A 27,070-nucleotide genomic window follows, 5' to 3' on the forward strand; every position below is an offset into this window, starting at 1 on the left:
TTGAACTATGTCATTCAGTTGTGACGTTGTGGCATGGCCCAACACAGGCAGGCATCAGTTTGTCTCAGCGCTTGTACTATTCACATGTGCATCTTCTGTTAGGTAATTTTTTTTATTTCGCTGTGAAAATGTCATTTATTCCGAAATCCAAAAAAATCTGAATTCCAAAAACAACTAACTCCAAGGATTTTGCTTAATTTTTATTTTTCATGTTTCTCTCTCTGCTGGTTCAGCTGGCTGTTAGCTCATTAGTTTCTTTTAACTCAATTTAAGAGTTGTACAGAGGATTCTGAAAGCATTACATTGCAAGCATCTGAGTCAATATGGTACATGTTCTGGTTATATCCACTGGAATCAATTAGATATCTTGGTTAAATTCATCATCCTTATTGGGATTAGTTTAAGTTACTGATCCCAAGTGGGGAATGATGCCCATGCAAATTCTTCAGGAGAAGAGAAGAAGGACAGAATACATTTATTACATAGTACATAGTAGCTAATTACTTTACATGAGTTGCATTATGGTACCTAAGACCACAGTACGTAGGAGCAGGAGAAGGACATTCAGTCCATTGAGTGTCTGCGTATACCTACTGTGCATAACTACCTTGAGCCTCTTATAAAACCTTAGGCTACACTCAAAAGGAAGAATATATGACTGTTTAGCTATATGGAATTTGGGATTTGTAATAACTGGTTGACTCCTCCCAGGAGCAATTCTTGCTATTCTGATGGGTGGAGCTTACTTCATGATGCAAGCTAATCCTTTCATGTACTAGCTGTCTCATACAATACAATGGCATGTGTGATTGCTGAGATCAGGTCTCAGGTGTTCATTGCCTAATAAATATAGGTGTCATTCCAAGACACGCACCACCAATGGGACTGATTTAGCCTCATTGTTGCAACAATGTCAGGATTGTTTATTTACCACGTGAAATTTACTTAATTATTAAAAATTGAGGGTATGTGACAGATTGTTTTTATATGTTAAATGATATTTTGACATTTAAATGCATTCATAGTTAATTTGGCCTTCTTGAACAGTTTTAAATTTATTATTTCTTTCAGGTGGTCTCTGGTGAATTCAGTGAAGATAGTGAGGTCTACAACTTCACATTGCATGCTGGTGATGAGCTGACGCTGATGGGCCAGGCTGAGATCCTCTGTGCCAAGACAGTAAAAGAGAAATCCCGCTTCAACACCCTATTGCGAAAACTGGGCAAAACTAGCACTCTAAGCAAACAGGTCAAAGGCAAGATGCCATGTCTTATCTGTATGAACCACAGGACCAATGAGAGTCTTAGCCTTCCCTTCCAGTGCCGGGGAAAATTCAGCACTCGCAGTCCCCTTGAGATGCAGATGCAGGAAGGAGAGCATACCATCCGCAGTATTATCGAAAAGGTTCGACTGCCAGTCAATGTCACCGTTCCTTCTCGTCCACCCCGCAACTCTTATGACCTCCATTGCATTCGTGAAGGACATCGCTATAAACTTGTCAGTATTATATCAAAGACTGTAGTCTTGTGCTGTATCATTCGTAAGGATGCTATTATCCCTTTGCACTTTCTGCTGCTCTCAGATATGCCCAGGTTTGTGCTCCCTGAAGGGTTAATCCGAGGCAACCCCCTTTATGAGAGGTTAGTGCAAGAAATAATGTTGTTTAGCCAGGAGCATTTCAATGCTGATGAGTACTCAAAGGCAGTCCGGGAGGTTAAAACAGACTTTACTGATGATTGCACTAGTCCAAGAAGAATTAGACTTTGCTTGCAAGGATATACAACTAATTCACTGAACTATGCCCAGAATGAGCTGACCCAATCATTTCAAAGGCTCTCTCTGTGTGCTTTCAGCGGTGCTATGTTGCACAGCAGTGGGGAGGTTACCTTCCAGAGTTGCAGGGATTCAATCGGGGAGCAGCAAATTATGCCACATGAATTACTGACTCCTCCAGAGGTGGCTGACATGGACAGAGAGTATATGACACCTGATTGGACAGAAAATTACTTTAGGACTCAAGAGCAGCCTGAAATTCCCTATGAGGAACTATGGACCAATCAACCAACTGATAATTCAAAGGATTCCTGCTGTGTGGTCACAGAAAGTGAGATCAAGACACAGCAAAGCTCCATCTCTTTCTACTCTCATTCTTCTATATCCCCCAAAGAAGATCCTGTTCTATCAACTCATCTGACTGTATTAAAAATGGGAGAATCGAAAATGCCAAGCCCACCTCCTGTCCCTCCAAAATCAGAAGCTGTGAGTATCATAGCAAATGGGTCAAGTGTAAGTCTTTTCTTTAATGTTTAACTGCAAGGGACATAATTGAGGGATGGTGCATTGTGTACTAATCCTGTGACACATTGTGCTAAGAGATAATAAAAGATGGGTTCATTCCAGCAATTCTCAAAGAACTAGTTTTCTGTCTAAGTTATGCAGGAGACACAAAGTGGCGATGACAATACAAGTGTTATTAATTCATCGTCTTGGCATGGAGCTGGGCATGCAATACCTAGATGTCAGGCACAGAAGCTAATGGTCTGCATGGAATTATATGTCTATTTACAAATAGCTAATGGGCTAAAAACCCTGCAATGTTCACAGAAATCTGTTTTCAAGTATGTCTGTCTAGTTGCTCATTTTCTAGATTGTCAGCATTCTAGTTGCTGAAATGGTCACCAAAATTCATTTCTGACAGGCTCCAGTCATTTCAATTTCTGATGCCATTTCTACGTCAGGCATTAATCAAAAATCTATGCTGTTTTATCAAGAACCAACAAGACACCTGATAGCAATCTATCAACTGTGGTATTTCAATGGATTATATGTAGATTAGAGAGTTTTAATATTAATATTCAGTATCTCTGTACATTATTTTTGTATCCATTTAAAATATTGAAAGAATTTTTGAATGAATTTTAAAATTGACGATATCGCAGTTTAACTTCAATGCAGTAATGTTTACAAAACTACAGATTAGATTCATCAATTTGATGAATAAACATTTAACTTGTATAAATAGCACAGGTTGTAGCTGCTTTTAGTTTTATAAATATCAGCATTTTCTGCATTCATGTTATCTAAAATGTTTCATTTTGTTATAAAAATGTGTCTTACTTTGTGTCATACCCTTTGCTGCATTTTATTGTGAATGGTGTATGAGCTTTAACAGTATTTTTTAAATCTTACTACCCATTAATCAGCCTTTCACTTTGGCAAAGAAAGACTGCCTCTTCTCCAACATGTGTAAATTGATCCTGTAATTTATTCTTAATTTCATTTTGTGTAAATCTGTTTTGCTAATGTCTTTTTGGAGATGTGATTAATATGTAAGCATATTACAAAACCTTATCTTACTGTATTTTCAAAATGACCCTTTAAATTAATATCTCCTGAAGTTACAAATGCGTCATGTTTGACTTGATTTCACAAGTAGTGGTCAGCTTCCTGGACATTCTGTACAAGTGCCTGTCCAAGAAACGAAATAAACTTAGGAAATAAGTGTACGTTGCAAGTTTCTGTACCAAGGAGAGGGGGGTAGGGGAGGATAGAATCGTCATAGCTAAGACTGATTTGGCTAGACCTAAACCACAGCTCCACCCAACATAGACATTCTGTTACAGACCAGACCAAACCCTCTTAGATACGTACAGCACAGAAATAGACCTTTCAGTCTAACTCATCCTGATGCCAACCAAATATCATAAATTAATCTAGTTCCATTTGCCAGCACTTGGCCCATATCCCTCTAAACCCTTCCTATTCATATACCCATCAAAATGGCTTTTATATGTTGTAATTATACTAGCCTTCACCACTTCCTCTGGCAACTCATTCCATACACGTACCACCCTCTGCGTAAAAACATTGCCCCTTAGGTCCCTTTTAAATCTTTCCCCTCTCAGCCTTAAACCTATGCCATCTCATTCTGATCTCTCCCACCCTGGGAAAAGACCTTGTCTATTTATCTTATCTTCGAATATATCAAGAGATAGCCTAGACCCTAACTTTTATCTTATTTGAATGCAAGTGTAAGATGTAATTTAATTGGTTACACTATTCAGCTTTAAGCAAAACACACTTTATTCTTACACTGTAGTGAAAATATAAACAAAAGAAAGAGGAATTGGTCTAACTTTAAAGCTGTTGGAAAACTTGACATAATAAAAGATTATTCAACTACTAAACAGCAGCTGTTCCAATATAGTAATATCTCATAAACATATCCTTGGCAAAGACAAATTCAGTAAATTGATTGCCTCACATTCGATTCTCCACTCCAGGAAGAAAGTACGTCAAGAGCAAATTCTGGCAGAGAGAGGTATGGCAGCTTTCATGGTCAACTTGAAAACCCCAAGAACTACTGAAAGTTAAACTAACACTCTGGTTCTGTGGGAGCCTGACTCCACCCATTCATGCTGCTTCTATTGTTCTAAGTTAAAAACACCCCAAGGCCTCACAACTTGTTTACTTTATTGTCTTGAATTAGACCGCTCTGAACCTCTACTTCAACTTATTTTCTTTTTAAAAAGGACAAAATACACCTCTTAAAGCCACAGTATCATCACATCCTCCCCCCCCCCCAAAAAAAACCCTTAATATACAAAGATGGCTTCATTTGTAAAACCCCTTAGTCTTAAGCTATTTGTAGACTACAATACATATACAGTACAATGACTCTAAGCATTCAATAATACTGTCCATTTCAAACCATTTCTTCTGCCACCATGCACCTTATTCTTCCTTCATTAAAGTCGTGACAACACCTTGACGATTACATTCTCTCATCCTGCCATGTTTATAATTTGTAAATTAAGTGGCTGTAGCAATAAACTCCAACAAAGCAGGCTGGGATTTTTATCTTTTTTTTCCAAAATGTTAAAGGGTTATGATCAGTAAATCCAAATGTGACCTCTGTAACTGGGACCTTGCTTCAGGGAAGCAGAAAGCTAGGACAATGAGCAACACCTGGTCAGCAATGACTGAAAGGGACCACACTCACTCACACATACAATTAATTGCCTTAGACACATTACTGACAACTAAATGTTGAAATGCCAACACCAAAGTCAAAGTCTCCTTCTCAATTGTGGAATATTTCTGTTGATGAATATTCAACTACCTGCAAAAATACCCAACAACTCTTGCCAGAATAAAGAAGCTTACTTAAGTTTGGGGAAGCAAGTATCTGGCACAACTTTGGAGGATTACAGAGTAGGTAGGACAAAAACTCAAAAATGGACTGAGGAGAGGTAGGAAGGGGCACAAAAAAGCCTTGGTGGGAACGATTAGGGAAAACCCTAATTCGGTGATTTACACACATGAGGAATAAGTGAATGATCAGAGAGAGAGTAGGACTGATCAGGGATAGTGGAGGGAACTTGTGCCTGGAGTCTGACTAGGCAGGGGTGATGTTAAAGGAGTTTTCTTCCTTCAGTATTCACGAGGGAGAGGGACCTTGTTGACAGTGAGAACACCGTGAACCAGGTTAATAGCCTTGAACAGATTGGTATTAAGAAGGTGGGTGTGTTGGAAATAATGGGAAGATCAAAATAGACAAGTTCCCAGGGCCAGACCAGATATATCCAAGGTTACTACAGGAAGCAATGAATGAGATTGCTGCACCTCTGGAGGTGATGTTTGCATCCTCACTCTCCATGGGAGTAGTACCGGATGATTGGAGGGAGATGAATGTTGTTCCTCTGTTCAAGAAAGGGAATAGGGAAATCCCTGGGAATTACAGACAGTCAGTCTTATGTCTGTGGTTAGCAAGGTATTGAAAATGATTCTGAGATATAGGATTTATAATGATTTGGGAGAACATAGTCTGGTTAAAGATAGTCAGCATGACTTTGTGAGGGGCAGGTCATGCCTCACAAGCCTTATTGAGTTATTTGAGAATGTGATGAGACAAGTTAGAGTCATAGAGATGTACAGCATGGAAACAGACACCTCAGTCCAACACTTCCATGCCGATCAGATATCCCAACCCAATCTAGTCCCACCTGCCAGTATCTGGCCCATATCCCTCCAAACCCTTCCTATTCATATACCCAACCAAATGCCTCTTAAATGTTGCAGTTGTACCAGCCTTCACCACTTCCTTTGGCAGCTCATTCCATACACGTACTACCCACTACGTGAAAGTATGCCCCATAGGTCTCTTTTATATCTTTTCCCTCTCACCCTAAACCTATGCCCTCTAGTTCTGGACTCGCCGATCCCAGGGAAAAAACTTTGCCTATTTACCCTATCCATGCCCCTCATAATTTTATAAACCTCTACGAGGTCACCCCTCAGCCTCCGACGCTCCAGGGAAAACAGCCCCAGCCTGTTCAGCCTCTCCCTATCGCTCAAATCCTCCAACCTGGCAACACGCTTATAAATCTTTTCTGAACCCTTTCAATTTTCACAACATCTTTCCAATATGAAGGAGACCAGAATTGCACACAATATCCCAACAATGGCCTAACCAATGTTCTGTACAGCTGCAACATGACCTCCCAACTCCTGTACTCAATACTCTGACCAATAAAGGAAAGCATTCCAAACGCCTTCTTCACTATCCTATCTACCTGTGACTCCACTTTCAAGGAGCTATGAACCTGCATTCCAAGGTCTCTTTGTTCAGCGACACTCCCTAGGACCTTACTATTAAGTGGATAAGTTCTGCTAAGATTTGCTTTCCCAAAATGCAGCACCTCACATTTATCTGAAATAAACGTCATCTGCCACTTCTCAGCCCACTGGCCCATCTGATCAAGATCCTGTTGTAGTCCGAGGTAACCCACTTCGCTCTCCACTACACCTTCAATTTTGGTGTCATCTGCAAACTTACTAACTGTACCCCTTATGCTCACATATGATTTATGTAAATGACAAAAAGTAAAGGACCCAGCACTGATCCTTGTGACACTCCACTGGTCACAGGCCTCCAGTCTGAAAAATAACCCTCCACCACCACCCTCTGTCTTCTACCTTTGAACCAGTTCTGTGACCAAATAGTTAGTTCTTCCTGTATTCCATGAGATCTAACCTTGACGAACGCCTTACCGAAGTCCATATAGATCACATCTACCCCTCTGCCCTCATCAATCTTCTTTGTTACTTCTTCAGAAATCTCAATCAAGTTTGTGAGACACAATACACAAAGCCATGTTGACTATCCCTATTCAGTCCTTGCCTTTCCAAATCCATGTACATCCTGTCCCCCAGGATTCCCTCCAACAAGTTGCCTACCACTGAGGTCAGGCTCACCAGCCTATAGTTCTCTGACTTGTCCTTACCTCCCTTCCTAAATAGTGGCACTATGTTTGCCAACCTCCAGTCTCCCGACACCTCACCTGTGACTATCGATGATACAAATATCTCAGCAAAAGGCCCAGCAATCACTTCTCTAGCTTCCCACAGAGTTCTTGGGTACACCTGATCAGGTCCTGGGGATTTATCCACCTTTACCCGTTTCAAGACATCCAGCACTTCCTCCTTTATAATCTGGACATTTTGCATGATGTCACCATCTATTTCCCTGCAGTCTATATCTTCCATATCCTTTTCCACAGTAAATACTGATGCAAAATACTCATTTATTATCACCCCCATTTTCTGTGGCTCCACATAAAGGCTGCCTTGCTGATCTTTGAGGGGCCCTATTCTCTCCTTAGTTACCCTTTTGTCCTTAATATACTTGTAAAAACCTTTCGGATTCTCCTTAACTCTATTTGCCAAAGCTATCTCATGTCCCCTTTTTGCCCTCCTGATTTCCCTCTTAAGTATACTCCTACTTCCTTTATACTCTTCTAAGGATTCATTCGACCTATCCTGTCTATATCTTACATATGCTTCCTTCTTTTTCTTAATCAAACCCTCAATTTCTTTCGTCATCGAGCATTCCCTGAATCTACCAGCCTTTTGTTTCGCCCTAACAGGAATATACTGTCTCTGGATTCTCGTTATCTCATTTCTGAAGGCTTCCCATTTTCCAGCCGTCCCTTTACCTGCGAACATCTGCCCCCAATCAGCTTTCGAAAGTTCTTGCCTAATACTGTCAATCTTGACTGTCACTGCTCAACATTGTTTTTAAAGTTTGATGCTACAGCAGCTCAACAGTTCACAGTGTTGCCTTACAATGCCAGGGACCTGGGTTCAATTCCACTGTTGGGTGACTGTGTGAAATTTGCACATTTTTCCCATGTCTGCGTGGGTTTCCTCCAGATGGTCTGGTTTTCTCTCACAGTCCAAAGAATTACAGATTAGGTGGATTGGCCATGCTAAATTGCCCATTGTGTCCAGATGTGTGCAGACTAGATGGGTTAGCCATTGAAAATGCAGGGCTACAGGGATAATGCTCTTTGTGATTCTGGATGATATGCAGTTGATTTAAATTGTTTTATTTCTAAGCTAGCCATAACTTCCTTGAATAATTTTGGATGTAAAATTTGACCCTTGATCAGATTGTATCCCTATGATTAGTCTATATCTTATAAAAAAAGTTGAATAAATCTTCTACAATCCTTCTAGCTGTGATATTGCAGAATGGAATAGCCAATGGAAATCAAGTAGACACATCCATTATGTCAACAGACTTTGATTCCTATGTTTTTGTTTTAAGGAGGGGTCCTACTCAATCAAGGCTCTTGTTAAAGGTTCCTCAAAGGCTGGAATAAGTATTACCAGTGCTGGTTTTATCACTGTCTGAGGTTTGCCGATTATCTGACATGTATGACATGTCCAGCAAAATCCAACTACAGCGCTGTGCTGTCCAGGCCAATTAAAATGTTTTTGTATTTTGGGTTGAGTTTTCCTTTCTCTCAAATGATCACTTACTGGTAGTTCATGTGCTACCCATAGACCTCCTTTCTGCAACCCACCAGTAGTACAACTTGATGAACTTCTGCCCATTTTTCATCTGCCTGAATATTTAATGGTTATAAACAAAACATTGTTTTTAAAGTTTGATGCTACAGCAGCTCAGCAGTTAGCAGTGCCAGGAACTTGGGTTCAATTCCACTGTCGGCTGTGTGAAATTTGCACATTTTTCCCAAGTCTGCGTGGGTTTCCTTCAGTTGCTGTAGTTTCCTCTCACAGTCCAAAGATGTGCAGATTAGGTGGATTGGCCACACTAAATTGCCTATAGTGTTCAGGGATGTGTAGGTTAAGTGCATTAGGCAAATACCTGTATGGGGAATGGGTCTGGGTGGGTTACTTTTCGGAGGGTCATTGTGGACTTGTTGAGCTGAAGGAAATCTAATTCTAATTCTAGTTCATAATTCTAATTCAATTCTAATTCTCCATTTTCACATCATGACTTTGTTTTTAAGGTGGTAACATTCTGTGATACACTCAGCTTCTGTGTACGCTTTTTGATACAACTAATTTATTTCTTTGTCTTTTTGTTGTGTTTCAAGTAAACTCTCTGAAATAAAAATATCCACTTTGTTCACCACCTCTTCTTGTTTTTTTCTCAAACATTTGATCAAACATAGGTTCTGAAAATTGAAGTTCAAATTCATCATCATTATTCTTTGATTTCTCCTCCTGTTTCAACTTGTGGCTTTGTAACCTTAGAACATAAAAGAACATAGAACAGTACAGCACAGAACAGGCCCTTCAGCCCACGATGTGCCAACCTGATCCTCATGTATGCACCCTCAAATTTCTGTGACCATATGCATGTCCAGTAATCTCTTAAATGTCCCCAATGTCCTCACTTCCACAACTGCTGCTGGCATTCCATGCTCTCACAACTCTCTGTGTAAAGAACCCGCCTCTGACATCCCCTCTATACTTTCCTCCAACCAGCTTAAAACTATGACCCCTTGTGTTAGTCATTTCTGCCCTGGGAAATAGTCTCTGGTTATCGACTCTATCTCTGTCTCTCATTATCTTGTATACCTCAGTTAGGTCCCCCTCTCCTCCTCCTTTTCTCCTATGAAAAACCTTGTTACCACACAATCAGGAAAAACCTCAGGATATACTTCAGATAACATCTCCGTTGCCTTACCTTCCTCTGCCAAAGTAGGAATCACTCTCAACCTATTCCTGAGGACAAACTGTAACTCCAGAATAGAGAATTTCTCTGTTATTCCAACTTTTCACCGGACTCTCCAAACTCACCAATGAATTCTACATATTAGCACCTTTTCTGACATTACTCCTTCCAAATACATACCTCCTCACCTCTCACCATCAAAGATAAACTTGCTCCTGGATCTCTTAAAACTTTTATTTCTTTACCTACTCTTGGGACACATGAGTAAACCTTAACCATCAGCTAAATTCTTTAAAAAGATCTGATACTTTCTACTAACCAACCCTGATCAGGCTGTATATTCTTTTGTAGCTGTTTAACTTCCACTACTTTAATAAACCCTACTGGCTTATCCTGTTTTGCCACATCTGTCTTCCCTGTGCTTTTCTTAAACGACCAACACTGCAACTTCATGTGGCCGACTTTATTGCAGCAAAAGCTCCTGAGCTTTTTTTTACTTCGCTTGCCCTCCCTCATAGATTTTCATTTTACCCTGTGGTAAACTACTTTTATTATCTTCAAAAATATCTACTTTCCCTCTTTTAACTAAATTCCCCAATTTCTATCCCTCACAGATTGATATTAATGTTGGAAGCCAAACTTTGATTTGTGAACTAATTCATAATCATCTGCTATTTCTGCTGCTAATTTGGTAGTTTGAACTCTGCTTTTCCACATCAGTTCTCACTATTTACAGGAGTGATTTTTTTAAACTTCTCCAAAATAACAGTGTCTCTAAGACCATCATATGTCAGATCTATTTTCAGTGCCCTTTTCTGCCTATTTAAAGTTACTTTGTTTGATTCATTCACATGCGATATAGTATGACCAATTTACCTCTTTAGATTCCTAAAACATTGACTGTAGGCTGCTGGGACTAATTCATATGCACTTAAGAATTTTTTTTCACCTCATCATACCGTCCAGATACCCCTGATAGTGATGCAAATACCTCACTAGCTCTATCTACCAACTTTGTTTGGATCAACAAAACCCACATGGTCAGCAGCCATTTCATTTGTCTAGCCATTTTCTCAAATGTAATGAAAAGGCCTCCTACGTCCTTCTCATCAAACTTAGATAACACTTGGACATATTTAAACAGATCTCCACCAAGCTTTTATCTACAATGGATTCACTCTTCACCAATGTCACCATCACTACATCTACTTTCTGCCTTCACCATTTTAAGTCAAATGTTCTCTTTCATTGTCAACCACTGAAGTTCAAAACCTCTCTCTTTCTCTGGTTCTTCTGCTAGAGCCTTCCTTTCTTTTTCTTTTTCCTCTGCTTTTAATCGTTACTCAAACCGTTTAATTTCCTTTTCATATTCAAGCTGTTCCATTTGCAATTGAATTTTAGCCATTTCCAATCATTCTGTTTGCAATCTGGCAATTGTAAATGCTGCACAATTGCTGCAATTATTTCCCCTTTCTTCAAAGACACAAGGAACTCCAGCTCCAACTTGTTTGCTAATTCCAAAAGCTTTGTCTTGCTCACTTTCAGTAAAACTCTAGAAGTTACAGGAATAAAAGGATGACTAGGGTAGGTATCGGTCCAGTCAAGGATAGTAGTGGGAAGTTGTGCGTGGAGGCGGAGGAGATTGGAGAGACACTAAATCAATACTTTTCGTCAGTATTTACTCAGGAACAGGACACTATTGCTGATGTGAATATTGAGTCACAAGTGATTAGAATGGATGGCCTTGAGGTATGTAGGGAAGAGGTCTGGGGAATACTGGAAAGGATGAAAATAGATAAGTTCCCTGGGCCTGATGGCATTTATCCTAGGATCCTCTGGGAAGCTAGGGAGGAGATAGCGGAGCCATTGGTCTTGATTTTTATGTCGTCATTGTCTACGGGAATAGTGCCAGAAGACTGGAGGATAGAGAATGTGGTCCCCTTGTTCAAGAAGGGGAGTAGGGATAGCCCGAGTAACTATAGGCTGGTGAGTCTCACTTCTGTTGTGGGCAAAGTCTTAGAGAGAATTGTAAGGGATAGGATTTATGAACATCTGGATAGGAATAATGTGATCAAGGATAGTCAGCATGGTTTTGTGAAGGGCAGGTCGTGCCTCACAAACCTTATTGAGTTCTTTGAGAAGGTGACTAAGGAGGTGGACGAGGGTAAAGCAGTAGATGTGGTGTATATGGATTTTAGCAAGGCATTCGATAAGGTACCCCATGGTAGGCTAATGCAAAAACTACGGAGGTATGGCATTGAGGGTGCATTAGAGGTTTGGATTAGGAATTGGCTGGCTGGAAGGAGACAGAGGGTAGTAGTTGATGGAATAGGTTCATCTTGGAGTGCAGTTACTAGTGGTGTTCCACAAGGGTCTGTTTTGGGACCATTGCTGTTTGTCATCTTTATAAATGATCTAGAGGAGGGGCTTGAAAGCTGGGTGAGCAAGTTTGCGCATGACACGAAAGTCGGTGGAGTTGTGGACAGCGAAGAAGGATGTGGCAGGTTACAGCGGGATATAGATAAGTTGCAGAGCTGGGCAGAAAGGTGGCAAATGGAATTCAATGTAGCTAAGTGTGAAGTCATTCACTTTGGTAGGAGTAACAAGAAGATGGATTACTGGGCTAATGGTAGGCTACTTGGTAGTGTGGATTAGCAGAGGGATCTTGGTGTCCATGTACACAGATCTCTGAAAGTTGCCACCCAGGTAAATAGTGCTGTGAAGAAGGCATATGGTGTACTGGGCTTTATTGGTAGAGGAATTGAGTTCCGGAGTCCTGAGGTCATGTTGCAGTTGTATAAGACTCTGGTGAGGCCTCATCTGGAGTATTGTGTGCAGTTTTGGTCGCCATACTATAGGAAGGATGTGGAGGCATTGGAACGAGTGCAGAGGAGGTTTACCAGGATGTTGCCTGGCATGGTAGGAAGATCATATGAGGAAAGGCTGAGGCACTTGGGGCTGTTCTCATTGGAGAAAAGAAGGTTTAGGGGAGATTTGATAGAGGTGTACAAGATGATTAGGGGTTTAGATAGGGTAGACACTGAGAACCTCTTTCTGTTAATGGAGTCAGCTGTTACTAGGGGACACAGCTTTAAATTAAGGGGTGGTAGGTATAGGACAGATGTTAGGGGTAGATTCGGGTTGTGAGTTCATGGAATGCCCTGCCAGTAGCAGTGGTGAACTCTCCCTCTTTATGGTCATTTAAGCGGGCATTGGATAAGCATATGGAAGTTATTGGGCTAGTGTCGGTTAGGTAGACTTTGGTCGGCGCAACATCGAGGGCCGAAGGGCCTGTACTGCGCTGTATTTTTCTATGTTCTATGTTCTATGTTCTAACTTATTTCATCCCCAGGAAACCCTTAGCGACCATTACTACACAAGGCACACCCTGTTTAAGCCAAACAAACATAATATTTGAAAAAAAACCTATCAATATTCACTACTCATTGTCTTTGAGTCCAATAATCCTAAACTCAACCTAGAATTAGAGATTTTGATCCTGACAAGAGTCCCCAGTTTGTTACGGACCAGACCGAACCTCCTTCAAATATATCGAGGAGATAGCCTGGACCCCAACTTTTTCTTATTTAAAGGCAAGTGTAGGATTCTGTGTTCCAATTGTAATTTGATTGATACACTGTTCAGCTTTAAGCAAACCACACTTTATTCTTACTCTACAGTTAAAATACAAACAAATGAAAGAAGAATTATGGGTGGTACGGTGGCTCAGTGGTTAGCACTGCTGCAGTTAGATTCAATTCCACTCATGGGCAACTGTGTGGAGTTTGCACATTCTCCCCGTGCCTGCATGAGTTTCATTGAGGTGCTCCAGTTTCTTCTCTCAGCCAAAAGATGTGCAAGTGAGGTAGATTGGCAATACTGAATTGCCCATAGTATCCAGTGATGTATAGGTTAGGTGGCTTGGCCATGGGAAATTGCAGGTTACAGGGATAGAAAAGGGGGAATGGGTCTGGGCAGGATGCTCTTTGGAGGGTCAGTGTGGACTCCATGGGATGAATGGCCTGTTTCACACTGTAGGAATTCTATGAATTGGTCTAACTTTAACTCTGTTGGAAAGATTAACAGAATAATGGATTCTTTAACTATAAACAATAACTGTTCCAATATAGTAACATCCCATAAACACACTGTTGGCAAAGGCAAAGTCAGTAAAATAGATTGTTTCTTATGCAAAGTGTCTCTAAGTCCAGGAGGAAAGAACATCACCAGAAAATTCTGGCAGAGGGAGGTATGGAAGTTTCCAAACTCAACTTCAAAACTTCAACAACCGCTGTAAGCTAAACTAAAACCCTGGTTCTGTGGGAACCTGACAACACCCTGTGGAGGCTGAAATGTCCAAGCCTGTTCTTTCCAAACCCCATCCCCTTCATCCAGATCCTCCACCATATCCAGACACTAAATTACCTAATAAAATGCTTGCTGTATAGAGCCGTACAACAGGGAAACAGACCCTTCAATCCAACTCATCCACCCTGATCAGACATCCCAATCTGACTTAGCAGCATTTGGCCGATATCATTCTAAAACCTTCCTATTCATATTCCCATTCAGATGCCTTTTAAATGTTGTAATTATACCCATCTCCATCACTTCCTCTGGCAGCTTGCTCCACACACACACCCAGCATACACAGGGGGAAGGCGATGGCCTAGTGGTATTATTGCTGAACTGTTAATCCAGAGACCCAGGTAATGTTCTGAGGATATGGGTTCGACTCCTACCAAGGCAGATGGTGGAATTCAATTTTAGTAGAAATTTGGAATTACGAATCTAATGATGACCAACAATCCATTGTCGCTTGTCAGAAAAAAACATCTGGTTCACTAATGTCCGTTAGGGAAGGAAACTGCCATCCTGACATGATATGGTCCACATATGATTCCAGACCCACAGCAATGACTCTTAGAACATAGAACATAGAACAATACAGCACAGAACAGGCCCTTCGGCCCTCGATGTTGTGCCGACCTATGAACCATTCTCAGCTCGTCCCCCTACATTATCCCAAAATCATCCATGGGCTTATCTAAGGAATGTTTAAATCTCCCTAATGTGGCTGAGTTGACTACATTAGCAGGTAGAATGCCCTTACCACTCTCTGTGTAAAGAATCTACCTCTGACATTTGCCTTAAATCTATCACCCCTCAATTTGTAGTTATGGCCCCTCGTACACGCTGACATCATCATCCTAGGAAAAAGACTTTCACTGTCTCCCCTATCTAATCCTCTGATCATTTTGTATGTCTCTATCAAATCCCATCTTAGTCTTCTTCTTTCCAATGAGAACAGGTTCAAGTCTCTCAGCTTTTCCTCATAAGACCTTACCTCCAGACCAGGCAACATCTTCGTAAATCTCCTCTGTACCTTTACCAATATTTCCACATCCTTCCCAAAATATGGCGACCAGAACTGTACATAATATTCCAAATGTGGCTGAACTAAGGTTCCATACAGCTGCAACATGACTTGCCAATTTTTCTATATTCTAAGCCCTGACCGATGAAGTCAAGCATGCCATACACCGCCTTGATCAACTTAACCACTGATATTGCCACTTAGGGGACCTCTTGACCTGCGCAGCAAGATCCCTCTGTATATTGATGCTACTAAAGGTTCTAGGAAAAAGTGAGGACTGCAGATGCTGGAAATCAGGGTCAAGATGTATGGGGCTGGAAAAGCAGAGCCGGTCAGGCAGCATCCAAGGAGCAGGAGAGGCGATGTTTCAAGCATAAGCTCTTCATCATTAAAGGTTCTGCCATTTACTAAACACAGTAGTCCCCCTCGTTTCACAGGGGATATATTCCACATCCTATCGCAGAAGCCCAGAACTGCAGATAAGTGTGAACCCATTCATTTAAAGGGGAAATTTACCTTCCCGACAGCCCCCCGGTCTCTGTTTCCAGAATGTTCCCTGTAATATGTTCAGCCCGCGGTAAACTGCAGGTAACTGAAACCGTGGATTCTGTGTATATGGCAGTCGGCCTGTACGTCCTTCCCGCATTAAATCTTCCAAAATGCATCACCTCGCATTTGTCCAGATGAAAGTCCATCTACCGTGTCTCTGCCCAAAACTCCAAGCCTATCTATATCCTTCAGATTCACCTGACAATTTTCCTCACTATCCACAGCTCCCCCAATTTTGGTGTTATCTGCAAACTTACTAATCAGACCACCTATATTTTTCTCCAAATTATTATTATATATTACAAACAACAGGGGTCCCACCACTGATCCCTGTGGAACACCCCTGGTCACAGCTCTCCAGCCAAAAAAACTCCTTTTCACCATGATTCTCTGTCTTCAATGACTAACCCAGTTCTGTATCCAGCTCACCAGCTCACCACAGATCCCATGTGACTTCACATTCTGTATCAGCCTGCCATGAGGAACCTTGTCAAAGGCCTTGCCACAGTTCATATAGGCCAAAGTGAGTACTGCAAATCTTGGAGATTAGAGTCAGGAGTGTGGTGCTGGAAAAGCACAGCAGGTCAGGCAGCATCCAAGGAACAGGAAAATTGACATTTTGGGCAAAAGACCTTCATCATCTCTCTCCACTACCTAAGGCTCCCAGCCTCATTCCTGATGAAGGGACTTTGCCTGAAACATCGACTCTCCTGCTCCTTGGATAGTGCCTGACCTGTTGTGCTTTTCCATCACTACACTCTTGACCCAGTTCACATAGATAGTTTCTACCAACCTCCCCTCATCAGTCATCTTTGTTATTTTCTCAAAAATTCAAATTTGAAAGACACAACCTCCCCTGTACAAAGTCATGCCACTTATCACATATAAATCCATATTTTCCAAATGTGAGTAAAGACTATCCCAAAGAATCTTCTCCAATAATGTCACTGCCGCTGATGTGAGGCTCACTGACCTGCAACTTTCTGACATTCTGTTGGGGATTAGTAGGTTGATTGTGGTGGATGGGAGGCATGGGGGTTGAGGGCTGCAGATGGATCTGATCTGCTGGTGCATCTCTAACATCTCTAACAAAGAAATGGGATCTCTCCATGAATGTGTGAACTTTGACAAGATCAGCTTTGAACAGAATCTTGGTATTAATGCTTCATGGATTTTCCATTTCCAAGTTATTACTGTGACTCCCAATGCGCTGCTCATTTCCAGAGCTCCTAAGATTGACCAGATAATGCTTGAAGTAAGATTAATTCTTTATGGGCATTATAATGTCAACATACTGCAAAATGGTGCATCAATGGACCTATCGCCACCTCTGGTATTTGCTTCCCATTACAACATAACGTCTTTGTGACTAACTTCTAACTTATTTATTGCTATTTACCCTTCCAATTATTAACTCTTTAAACAGTTACTAATCAATGGCCATTGTAAGATAGTAACCTACAGAACCAGAAAAGACTGTCAATTTGGCCAAGTGTTTCATAGAAAAAAACTCTAGATTAGAGAAGCCTCTTGGTACAGGCACATTGTCTCAGTCATATCCTGATACATCCAGGTGACCAGTTCACTTGCAGTAACTTTATTTTCTGATTTATTCAATTGGAATATTGAATATAAATTCTAAACATGCACACAAAACCTGTGAGAAGATTTGAAGCTCGGATGCTCGTTGTTGTGGTTCTGTTCGCCGAGCTGGGAATTTGTGTTGCAGACGTTTCGTCCCCTGTCTAGGTGACATCCTCAGTGCTTGGGAGCCTCCTGTGAAGCGCTTCTGTGATCTTTCATTCGGCATTTGTAGTGGTTTGAATCTGCCGCTTCCGGTTGTCAGTTCCAGCTGTCCGCTGCAGTGGCCGGTATGTTGGGTCCAGGTCGATGAGTTTGTTGATAGAATCAGTGGATGAGTGCCATGCATCTCGGAATTCCCTGGCTGTTCTATGTTTGGCTTGTCCTATAATAGTAGTGTTGTCCCAGTCGAATTCATGTTGCCTGTCATCTGAATGTATGGCTACTAAGGATGGCTGGACGTGTCATTTCGTGGCTAGTTGGTGTTCATGGATGCGGATCATTAGCTGTCTTCCTGTTTGTCCTATGTAGTGTTTTGTGCAGTCCTTACATGGGATTTTGTACACTGCATTGGTTTTGTTCATGCTGGGTATCGGGTCCTTCGTTTTGGCGAGTTGTTGTCTGAAAGCGGCTGTTGGTTTGTGTGCTGTCAATGTTGTAATGAAGTGAGTTCCTGATTCTGGCTCCAAACAACACTGGGATGGCTCCACTGAAGTGTGTCAATATGTGGTGTTGGTCTTCATCCTATCAGAGAACAACAAAACTTCAAGAAACTTCCAAGAATATGATAACATAGTCTGTTCAGCTTGTATTCCTTTAAACTCAGTTGTGTAATTAGTGACATGAGCTGGTTTTATTTTAAGCAGTCAAAATTTGTAAATTCCAGAGTTAAGCATAACAGATGACTCAGCAATTAAACAATCCCAGGAGAAGGCATACCGCACTTCCTCCAGATCCCTGACTGATGTTGGCAATGTCTTAGTTGTAAAATTCTCATGTTTGTTTTCAAATTTCTTCATGATTTTGTTCTTTATTGTCATCCTTCTTGCAATCTCCTCTAGCCCTACAGTCCTCTAAGATCTCTGCACTCCTTATTTTTGAAAATATACTTTACTCATAAAATTTATAAAGGCATGACTTGTGATGAAACTATGGCTCTAAGAGGTATATTTTGTCCATTTTTTATGAAGAAAGTTTAAAACAGGTAATGATTGGTCTACTCAGACCCAATAAAATAAACAGTTTCAGAGGCCTGAGGATTTTATTAAAAAGTTAGAACAATGGAAGCAGCCTGATTGGGTAGAGTCAAGCTCCCACAGACACCGGGATTTTTAGTTTTAGTTGCTGAGGTCTTGACGCTGGGTTTGGAAGCTGCAGTATATCCCACCCTACTACTCTCTGAGTTTTCTCTTGATGTCTCTCCTCCTGGGCTGGAGAATTGAACATGAGACAATCTATTTTACTGAATTTGCCTTTGCTAAGGATGTATTTATAGGATGTTACTATATTGGAACATTTACTGTTTAGTAGTTAAATCTTTTAAGTTTTCCAATAGACTTAAGTTATTCCAATTTCTTCTTCTTTGTTATTGTAGTTTAACCATAGTGTATAAATAAAGTGTGTGTTTTCCTTCAAGACTGGTAGTTTGACCAATTATATTGCAGTTGGAACAGAATGCCTGGCACTTGCCTATAACATACAAAAAAGTTAGGGTCTAGGCTACCTTCGTAATATATTTTAAGGGGGTTTGATCTGTCCATAACAGACTATAACAAGTTAATATTACATTAAATGCAAAACAGATAAGTATATGCTTCATTGATGTGTCCCACTGCATTTACAATTAGTTACTTGGTTAATAGGGAAGTTGATAGACCAGTGGTGTTGGAGCTGAAAAATGTGTTGCTGGAAAAGCACAGCAGGTCAGGCAGCATCCAAGGGGCAGGAGAATCGACGTTTTGGGCATAAGCCCTTCTTCAGGAATGCCCGGAACGTCGATTCTCCTGCTCCTTGGATGCTGCCTGACCTGCTGTGCTTTTCCAGCAACACATTTTTCAGCTCTGACCTCCAGCATCTGCAGTCCTCACTTTCTCCTAGACTAGTGGTATTGTCATCCAGGTAATGTTTTGGGGACCCAGGCTCAAATCCAATCACACGAGATGGTGTAATTTGAATTAAATACAAATCTGGAGTTAAAAGTCAAATGATTGTTATAAAAACACATTTAGGGAGGACATTGCCATTCTTACCTCAACCTGGTCTACATGTGTCCATGTACCCTCTGAAATGGTCTACCAAGTTGCTTAGTTGTATCTATTGTTACAAAGTCAAATGGAACAAATTAAAACAGTTGAACCACATGGCACCATCAGCTTAGACTTAAGAAACAAAATGGCACTCACAGTCTATTAGTATAGTTATTAGTATCTGAGGGCTGGTGCCAAAAACAGGAGAACTGTTTCAGAGACTAGTTCCGCAACAATGTGATATCGTCACATTCTTGGAATCGTACTTGGTATGAGTCTCGGTACACCAGATGTCCCAGAAAACACCATTACCAACTACCCAAACTATAGGAGAGATCCAACAGAGGAGGTGGCATAGTTTTATGAACAAAGTATATTTATGAATTTTCACTGTCTAAATTAAAATGATCAATGTATATTTCATGTCACTAATTCTGTAACTGAGATTAAAGGAAAACAAGCTGAGCGGACTATAAACTAGTTCTTGTTATCATATTCTTGGAAGGTGCTTTACGTTTTGTTGGTCTCTAATAGGAAAGAGCTACGTATTGTGACGCTTCAGTGGAGCCATCTATGTGTAGTTTGGAAGAACCAGGAACTTACATACTTGTGATATTGACACCAGAGGTATACAGTTCGGAGTTGCCATTGCAGTCCTCAAAATTGACTCCAGACTCCATGAAGTCTCATGGTATCATGCCAGACATGAGCTAGGAAACCTCCTCCTGGGTTTACTGGTGGCATGGTGGCTCAGTGGTGAGCACTGCTGCCTCACAGTACCTCAGGGACTGGGTTCAATTCCACTCTGTGAGTTTGAACATTCTCCTCATGTCTGCATGTTTCCTCTGGGTGTTCCAGTTTCATCCCACAGCCCAAAGATGCACAAGTGAAGTGGATTGGCCAGGCTAAATTGTCCATAGTGTCCAGGGATGTGCAGGCTAGGTGGGTTAGCCATGGGAAATGCAGGGTTATGGGAAATGCATAGATAAGTTTGGGGGGGTGGGGGTCAGTGGGTGGGTGTTGGTGGGTGGGATGCTCTTCAGGTGGGAGTGGTATGTGAACTTGATGGACCGAATGGCTTGCTTCCATGCCATAGGGATCCTATGATTACCATGTGCCACATCCCTTGGCTAATGAATCAGTGTTCCTCCATTTTAAACAGCACATGGACGAAGCATTGAGTGTGACAAGGGTGCAGAACGTACTTTGAGTTGGGCACTTCAATGTCCACTAGAAGGAGTGACTTCAGCACCACAACTTACTGAGCTCATCAAGTCCAAGGTAAAGAAATCTCTACTAGAATCCACCTGCAGCAGCTGGTGATAGAACCAACAAGAGGAAAATCATACTTGACCTCATCCTCAGTTATCTGTCTGTCACATATACATTTGTCCATGACTTCACATTGAAAGTCCCTTTTATTACGTTGTGTTTAAGTGTCGAACTTCAAGCAGATCTAGCAACTCCAGGACTTGGGTCCATGAGGCACTATGAGCTATTAGCAACAGCAGGGTCATACTCCATCACAATCTGCAATCTAACAGCCCGGCATATTCCCCCAACCCCCCCCACTCAACCATTACCATCAAGCCAGGGGATTAACTCTGGTTCAATGGAGAGTGCCAAGGGCATGCCTATAGATTAAGTGTCAACATGGTGATTCTACAGTACAGGACTACTTGAATGTCAAACAGTATAAGCACCAAGTGTTAGGCAGAGCCAAGCGATTCCAGAACTAATGGATTAGATCAAAGTTCTATCACATCCAGTTGTGAATGGAGGTGGACATTAAACCATTCACTAGAGGAGGTGGCTCCACAAATATCCCCATCCTCAATGGTGGAAGAGACTAACATATCAATGCAAAAGATAAGGCAGAAGTATTTGCAACAATCTTCAACCAGAAGTGCCGAGTGGATTGATCCATCTCAGCCTCCTCTAGTGGTCGCCAGCCTCACGGGTACCAGCCTTCAGGCATTTTAATTCACTCCAGGTGATGTTCAAGAAACAATTGGAGGCACTGGATGCTGCAAAATATATGTGCCCTGACAATATTCTGGCAATAATAATAAAGAGCTCTGCTCCAGAACCTGCTGCCCTCCTACATAAGCTCTTCCAATATGGTAACAACACTGGCGTCTACCCAACAATGTGGAAAATTGCTCATATATGTACAAAAAAAGCAAGACTAATTCAACTCAGCCCGTTACTGGCCCATCAGTATACTCAGTGAAGTGATGGAAGGTGACATCAACTGTGCTATCAAGCAGCAACTGCTCAGCAATAACCTACTCAGTGATGCCCAGTTTGGGTTATGCCAGGGCCACTCAGCTCCTGACCTCATTACAACCTTGGTTCAAATATGGAATTAAGGGCTAAATTTCAGAGGTAAGGTGAGAGTGGCAGCCCTTGACACTGGTTGGAGTACCACAAATGTAGTTAAAGTAAGTTCTAATACAATTGAAACAAAACTTCTTTGTAGCTTTGTATCATCTGCAAATTTAGAAATATTGTGTTTGTTCCCCAAGTCCAAAACATTGATAACAAAAATAATAAATTGCTAGAAAAACTCAACAGGACTGACAGCATCAGTGGAGAGAAAGCAGAGTTAATATTCTGGGTACAGTGACAGTTCTTCAGAAATGATAGGAAATGTTTGTTTTATAAAGAAGACAGAGTGGGGGAGGGGATAAGGACTAAATGATTGGTAGAGATAGAGCCCAAGCAGAAAGGGAAACAGTTAGACAGACAAAGGAGTGCATAATGATCAGCCTAGGAAGAAGAATAGTTGATAATGGGGAGATTAGTTCGGAAATTATGTGGCACCAGGTTATCGTCTGACAGGTTTATTTGAAATCATAAGCTTTCAGAGCACTGCCCATTCGTCAGGTGGAGTGAAGAGACACTCTCAGGCACAGAATTTACAGTCGGAGGGATCAAACGATTATACAAATAGTGTGAGTGGAGTGTCGATAGGCTGCATAATAAGTCTCTAAGGTGATCAAAAGTGTCAGACCATGTGAGTAAAGTGTCACCAGCTGAATAGCAAGTGAAGTGATGAGCAGTAATCCGATTAGTTGAGGCAGAGAGATAATTATAAAAAATTAACAATAAGGTGGTGCTGGATGGAATAACATGTTAGGCATCTGTTGTCTTGGACACCACACAACAATCACCAGACAGGAATATTCCCTCCCAGTTGGGGAACACTTCAGCAGTCAGGGACATTCAGCTTCCGATTTTAGGGTAAGCGTCCTCCAAGGTGCCTTTGAGAGACTCAACAACGCAGAATTGCCAAGCAGAAACTGATAGCTAAAAACAATGACTGCAGATGCTGGAAACCAGATTCTGGATTAGTGGTGCTGGAAGAGCACAGCAGTTCAGGCAGCATCCGAGGAGCAGTAAAATCGATGTTTCGGGCAAAAGCCCTTCATCAGGAATAAAGGCAGAGAGCCTGAAGCGTGGAGAGATAAGTGAGAGGAGGGTGGGGGTGGGGAGAAAGTAGCATGGAGTACAATGGGTGAGTGGGGGAGGGGATGAAGGTGATAGGTCAGGGAGGAGAGAGTGGAGTGGATAGGTGGAAAAGAAGATAGTCAGCTAGGACAAATCATGGGGACAGTGCTGAGCTGGAAGTTTGGAACTGGGGTGAGGTGGGGAAGGGGAAATGCGGAAACTGTTGAAGTCCACATTGATGCCCTGGGGTTGAAATGTTCCGAGGTGAAAGATGAGGTGTTCTTCCTCCAGGCGTCTGGTGGTGAGGGAGTGGTGGTGAAGGAGGCCCAGGACCTCCATGTCCTCGGCTGAGCGGGAGGGAGAGTTGAAATGTTGGGCCACAGGGTGATGTGTTTGATTGGTGCAGGTGTCTCAGAGATGTTCCCTAAAGCGCTCTGCTAGGAGGCGCCAGTCTCTCCAATGTACAGGAGACCGCATCGGGAGCAACGGATACAATAAATGATATTAGTGGATGTGCAGGTAAAACTTTGATGGATGTGGAAGGCTCCTTTAGGGCCTTGGATAGAGGTGAGGGAGGAGGTGTGGGCACAGGTTTTGCAATTCCTGCGATGGCAGGGGAAGGTGCCAGGATGGGAGGGTGGGTTGTAGGGGGGCGTGGACCTGACCAGGTAGTCACGGAGGGAACGATCTTTGCGGAAAGCAGAAGGGGTGGAGAGGGAAACATATCCCTGGTGATGGGGTCTGTTTGGAGGTGGTAGAAATGTCGGCGATGATTTGGTTTATGCGAAGGTTGGTAGGGTGGAAGGTGAGCACCAGGGGCATTCTGTCCTTGTTACTGTTGGAGGGGTGTGGTCTGAGGGCGGAGGTGCGGGATGTGGATGAGATGCTTTGGAGGGCATCTTTAACCACGTGGGAAGGGAAATTGCAGTCTCTCAAGAAGGAGGCCATCTGGTGTGTTCTATGGTAGAACTGGTCCTCCTGGGAGCAGATACGGTGGAGGCGGAGGAATTGGGAATACGGGATGGCATTTTTGCAGGAGGTAGGGTGGGAAGGGTCTAATCCAGGTAGCTGTGGGAGTGGGCGGGTTTGTAAAAAATGTCAGTGTCATATCGGTCATCATTAATGGAGATGGAGAGGTCCAGGAAGGAGAGGGAGGTGTCAGAGATGGTCCAGGTAAATTTAAAGTCAGGGTGGAATGTGTTGGTGAATTTGATGAATTGCTCAACCTCCACGCGAAAGCGCGAAGTGACGCCAATGCAGTCATCAATGTAGCGAAGAGGTGGGGAGTGGTGCCAGTGTAATTACGGAAGATTGACTGTTCTACGTAGCCAACAAAGAGACAGGCATAGCTGGGGCCCATACAGGTGCCCATGGCTACCCCTTTGGTCTGGAGGAAGTCCTCCACTCCAACCTCTCACCCTCACAACACACTAAAACAACAGTTAATGAACTTGAAAGACTCTATACAGACAACAAGCAAAACTCATGTCATTTACAAAATAACATGCAAGAACTGTAACACACACTACATTGGACAAAGAGGCAGAAAACTAGCCACCAGGATACATGAACATCAATTGGCCACAAAATGACATGACCCAATCTCATTAGTATCCTTACATACAGATGAGGAAGGACTGGGATAAAACATCTATCCTAGGACAAGCCAAACAGAGACGTGCACGAGAATTTCTAGAAGCATGGCATTCCAACCGGAACTCTACCAACAAACACATTAACTTGGATCTCATCTACCACCCCTTGAGAAGAACAGGAAATGACATCAACACAGGAAATGATATCATTACAGAAAATGACATCGCTAACCCAAGAAAACTCAAACATATAAATAGAAAGCAGGCTACACCACCAGTGCTTCATTCGGAGGCTCACTGAAGATGTTACCTAGTATGGTGACAAAACGTCTGAAAAAGAACCTTCCAGCTCAGCGAGCAAACCTACATCCAGAACCTCAACCTGAGCTACAAATCTTCTCAGTACTCACTAGCTTTTAACTCTCTTAAAGGTACAGTGCACCCACATCTTCATAACTTCAGAAGAGATTCAGCAGTGACGGAGGAACAGTGGGAATGGAATAGAGTATTTTATCATCAATCAATTTTGCTTCCAATTCCCACTCCGCTCGCACCTTCTCCTTGTCCATCTGACTCCTCCCTTCTCTTTCTCGACCTTTCTGTTTCCATTTCTGGGGGTAGGCTGACCACCAATATCCACTACAAACTCCCATAGTTACCTTGCCTGTACATCCTCACATCCTGGTTCACGTAAAGGTTCCATTTGTCATTTCCTCATCAGTTTCTTAATCTTCCTTCTGAAATCCTTCAAATCCTCTGGTATTTATGGCAACTTTATAAACTTCTTGTTTTAATCTTAAACAGCCCTGAACTTTCTTTGTCAGCCACAAGCGATTGACTTTTTTTTGAGTTTTTGTACCTGGAAGGAAAATGTAATTGCTGTGTGTCATGGGTGACATGGAAGTATGTTGTCATTCCTTCTGTGTTACTCAGCCAACATCATGAAACTCTACCCTAACAGCATTGACAGTCTATGCACAGAAAAAGAACTGCAGTGGTTCAAGAAAGATAGCTCACCACCATCTTCTCAGTGACAACTAAGGATGGTCAATTAATGCTAAGCCAGCCAGTCATGTTCACATCCCATGAATGAAATTAAAAAAGTGAAAATATTAATTTCACATCAAACATAAAGCCTGAGGGGTTTGCAGTTTTCAACCTATCCATATACTGTAGCAGATGATCTCAAACAGTTGTCTTTCCCTATTGTGCCCAAAGCCTTATTCTGTCCCTTCACCTATAGCACTGACACCTAGTGTTACAGACTGGTACATCAACAGCTCTTTGCACTGACAGGCCAACAAGTTTTGAATAGATCGAGAAGTGCCTTTCAACACATTGATAGTCATCCAGTAGCAGTTGAGTTCACCAAATCACAAATTTAACAAGGTGCACAAGGAGGCCATTTGGCCCATCAAGCCTGCATTGATTCTGTTCACTAGTGGCAATCTCCAGCCTTTTTTCCATATTCCTGCATACTGTTACTACACAAATAATTATCCAGTATCCTCTTACATACCTTAATTAAACAGGCCTCCACCACAGTTCTAGGCAGTGTGTTCTGTGATCTAACAAATTGTGTGAAAGATTTGTTTTTCTCACATCACACTTGTTTCATTTGTAGATCATGTTAAGTTTATGTTTGTGTTCTTGTTTCTTTTATGAGCAGATAAATCTACACTCTATCTACTTTGTCAAGATCACTCATAATTTTGAAAACCTCAGTCAGATCTCCTCTTGATCTTCTCTTCAGGGAAAATAGTCTCAATTTCTTCAATCTATCTTCATCGCTGAAATTTCTCTTTACTGGAACAACACTAGTAAATTGCTTCTGCATTCTCTTCAGTGCCTTCACTCTTTCCTGTAGTATGGTGCCTCAACTGTAGACAATACTCCAGCCAAGATCTAACAACTGTGTTGTGCAAGTTCAACATTACTCCTTTGGTATTGCACTCTTTGTCTCAAAAACACTGAATGCTTTATTTACTCATCTCTCCACCTTTACTGGCACCTATAATGATTTGTGCACATATGCACATGGGTTCCTTTGCTCCTGCATGCCTTTAAAAATTGTAACCCCTATTTTATACTGTCTTTCGGTGAACTTCTGACCAAAATGCATGGCCTCACACTTCTCTGCATTGAACCTCATTTTGCCCTCTTCACCAGGTTGCCAATATTCTGACTTGGATCATTTCTGAAAATCCCCCACAGAATACAGTCTGTGTGATCCAGATGATTGGAATGAACTTTTACAAAAACCCATTACCTTGTTCAT

General features: G+C 41.9%; 1 protein-coding gene across 1 annotated transcript in view; it reads left to right on the forward strand.

Moving 5' to 3' along the window:
- Positions 1–27,070, forward strand: part of gareml (GRB2 associated, regulator of MAPK1-like) — a 286,660-nt gene that overhangs the window by 197,181 nt on the left and 62,409 nt on the right. The window contains exon 4 of the mRNA XM_060822069.1: positions 1,072–2,259. Coding sequence (XP_060678052.1) covers positions 1,072–2,259 — 1,188 coding nt within the window. The remainder of the gene's footprint in view (positions 1–1,071; positions 2,260–27,070) is intronic.

This window comes from Hemiscyllium ocellatum, chromosome 3 (genome assembly GCF_020745735.1).
Source record: "Hemiscyllium ocellatum isolate sHemOce1 chromosome 3, sHemOce1.pat.X.cur, whole genome shotgun sequence".
Taxonomy (NCBI): Eukaryota; Metazoa; Chordata; class Chondrichthyes; order Orectolobiformes; family Hemiscylliidae; genus Hemiscyllium; species Hemiscyllium ocellatum.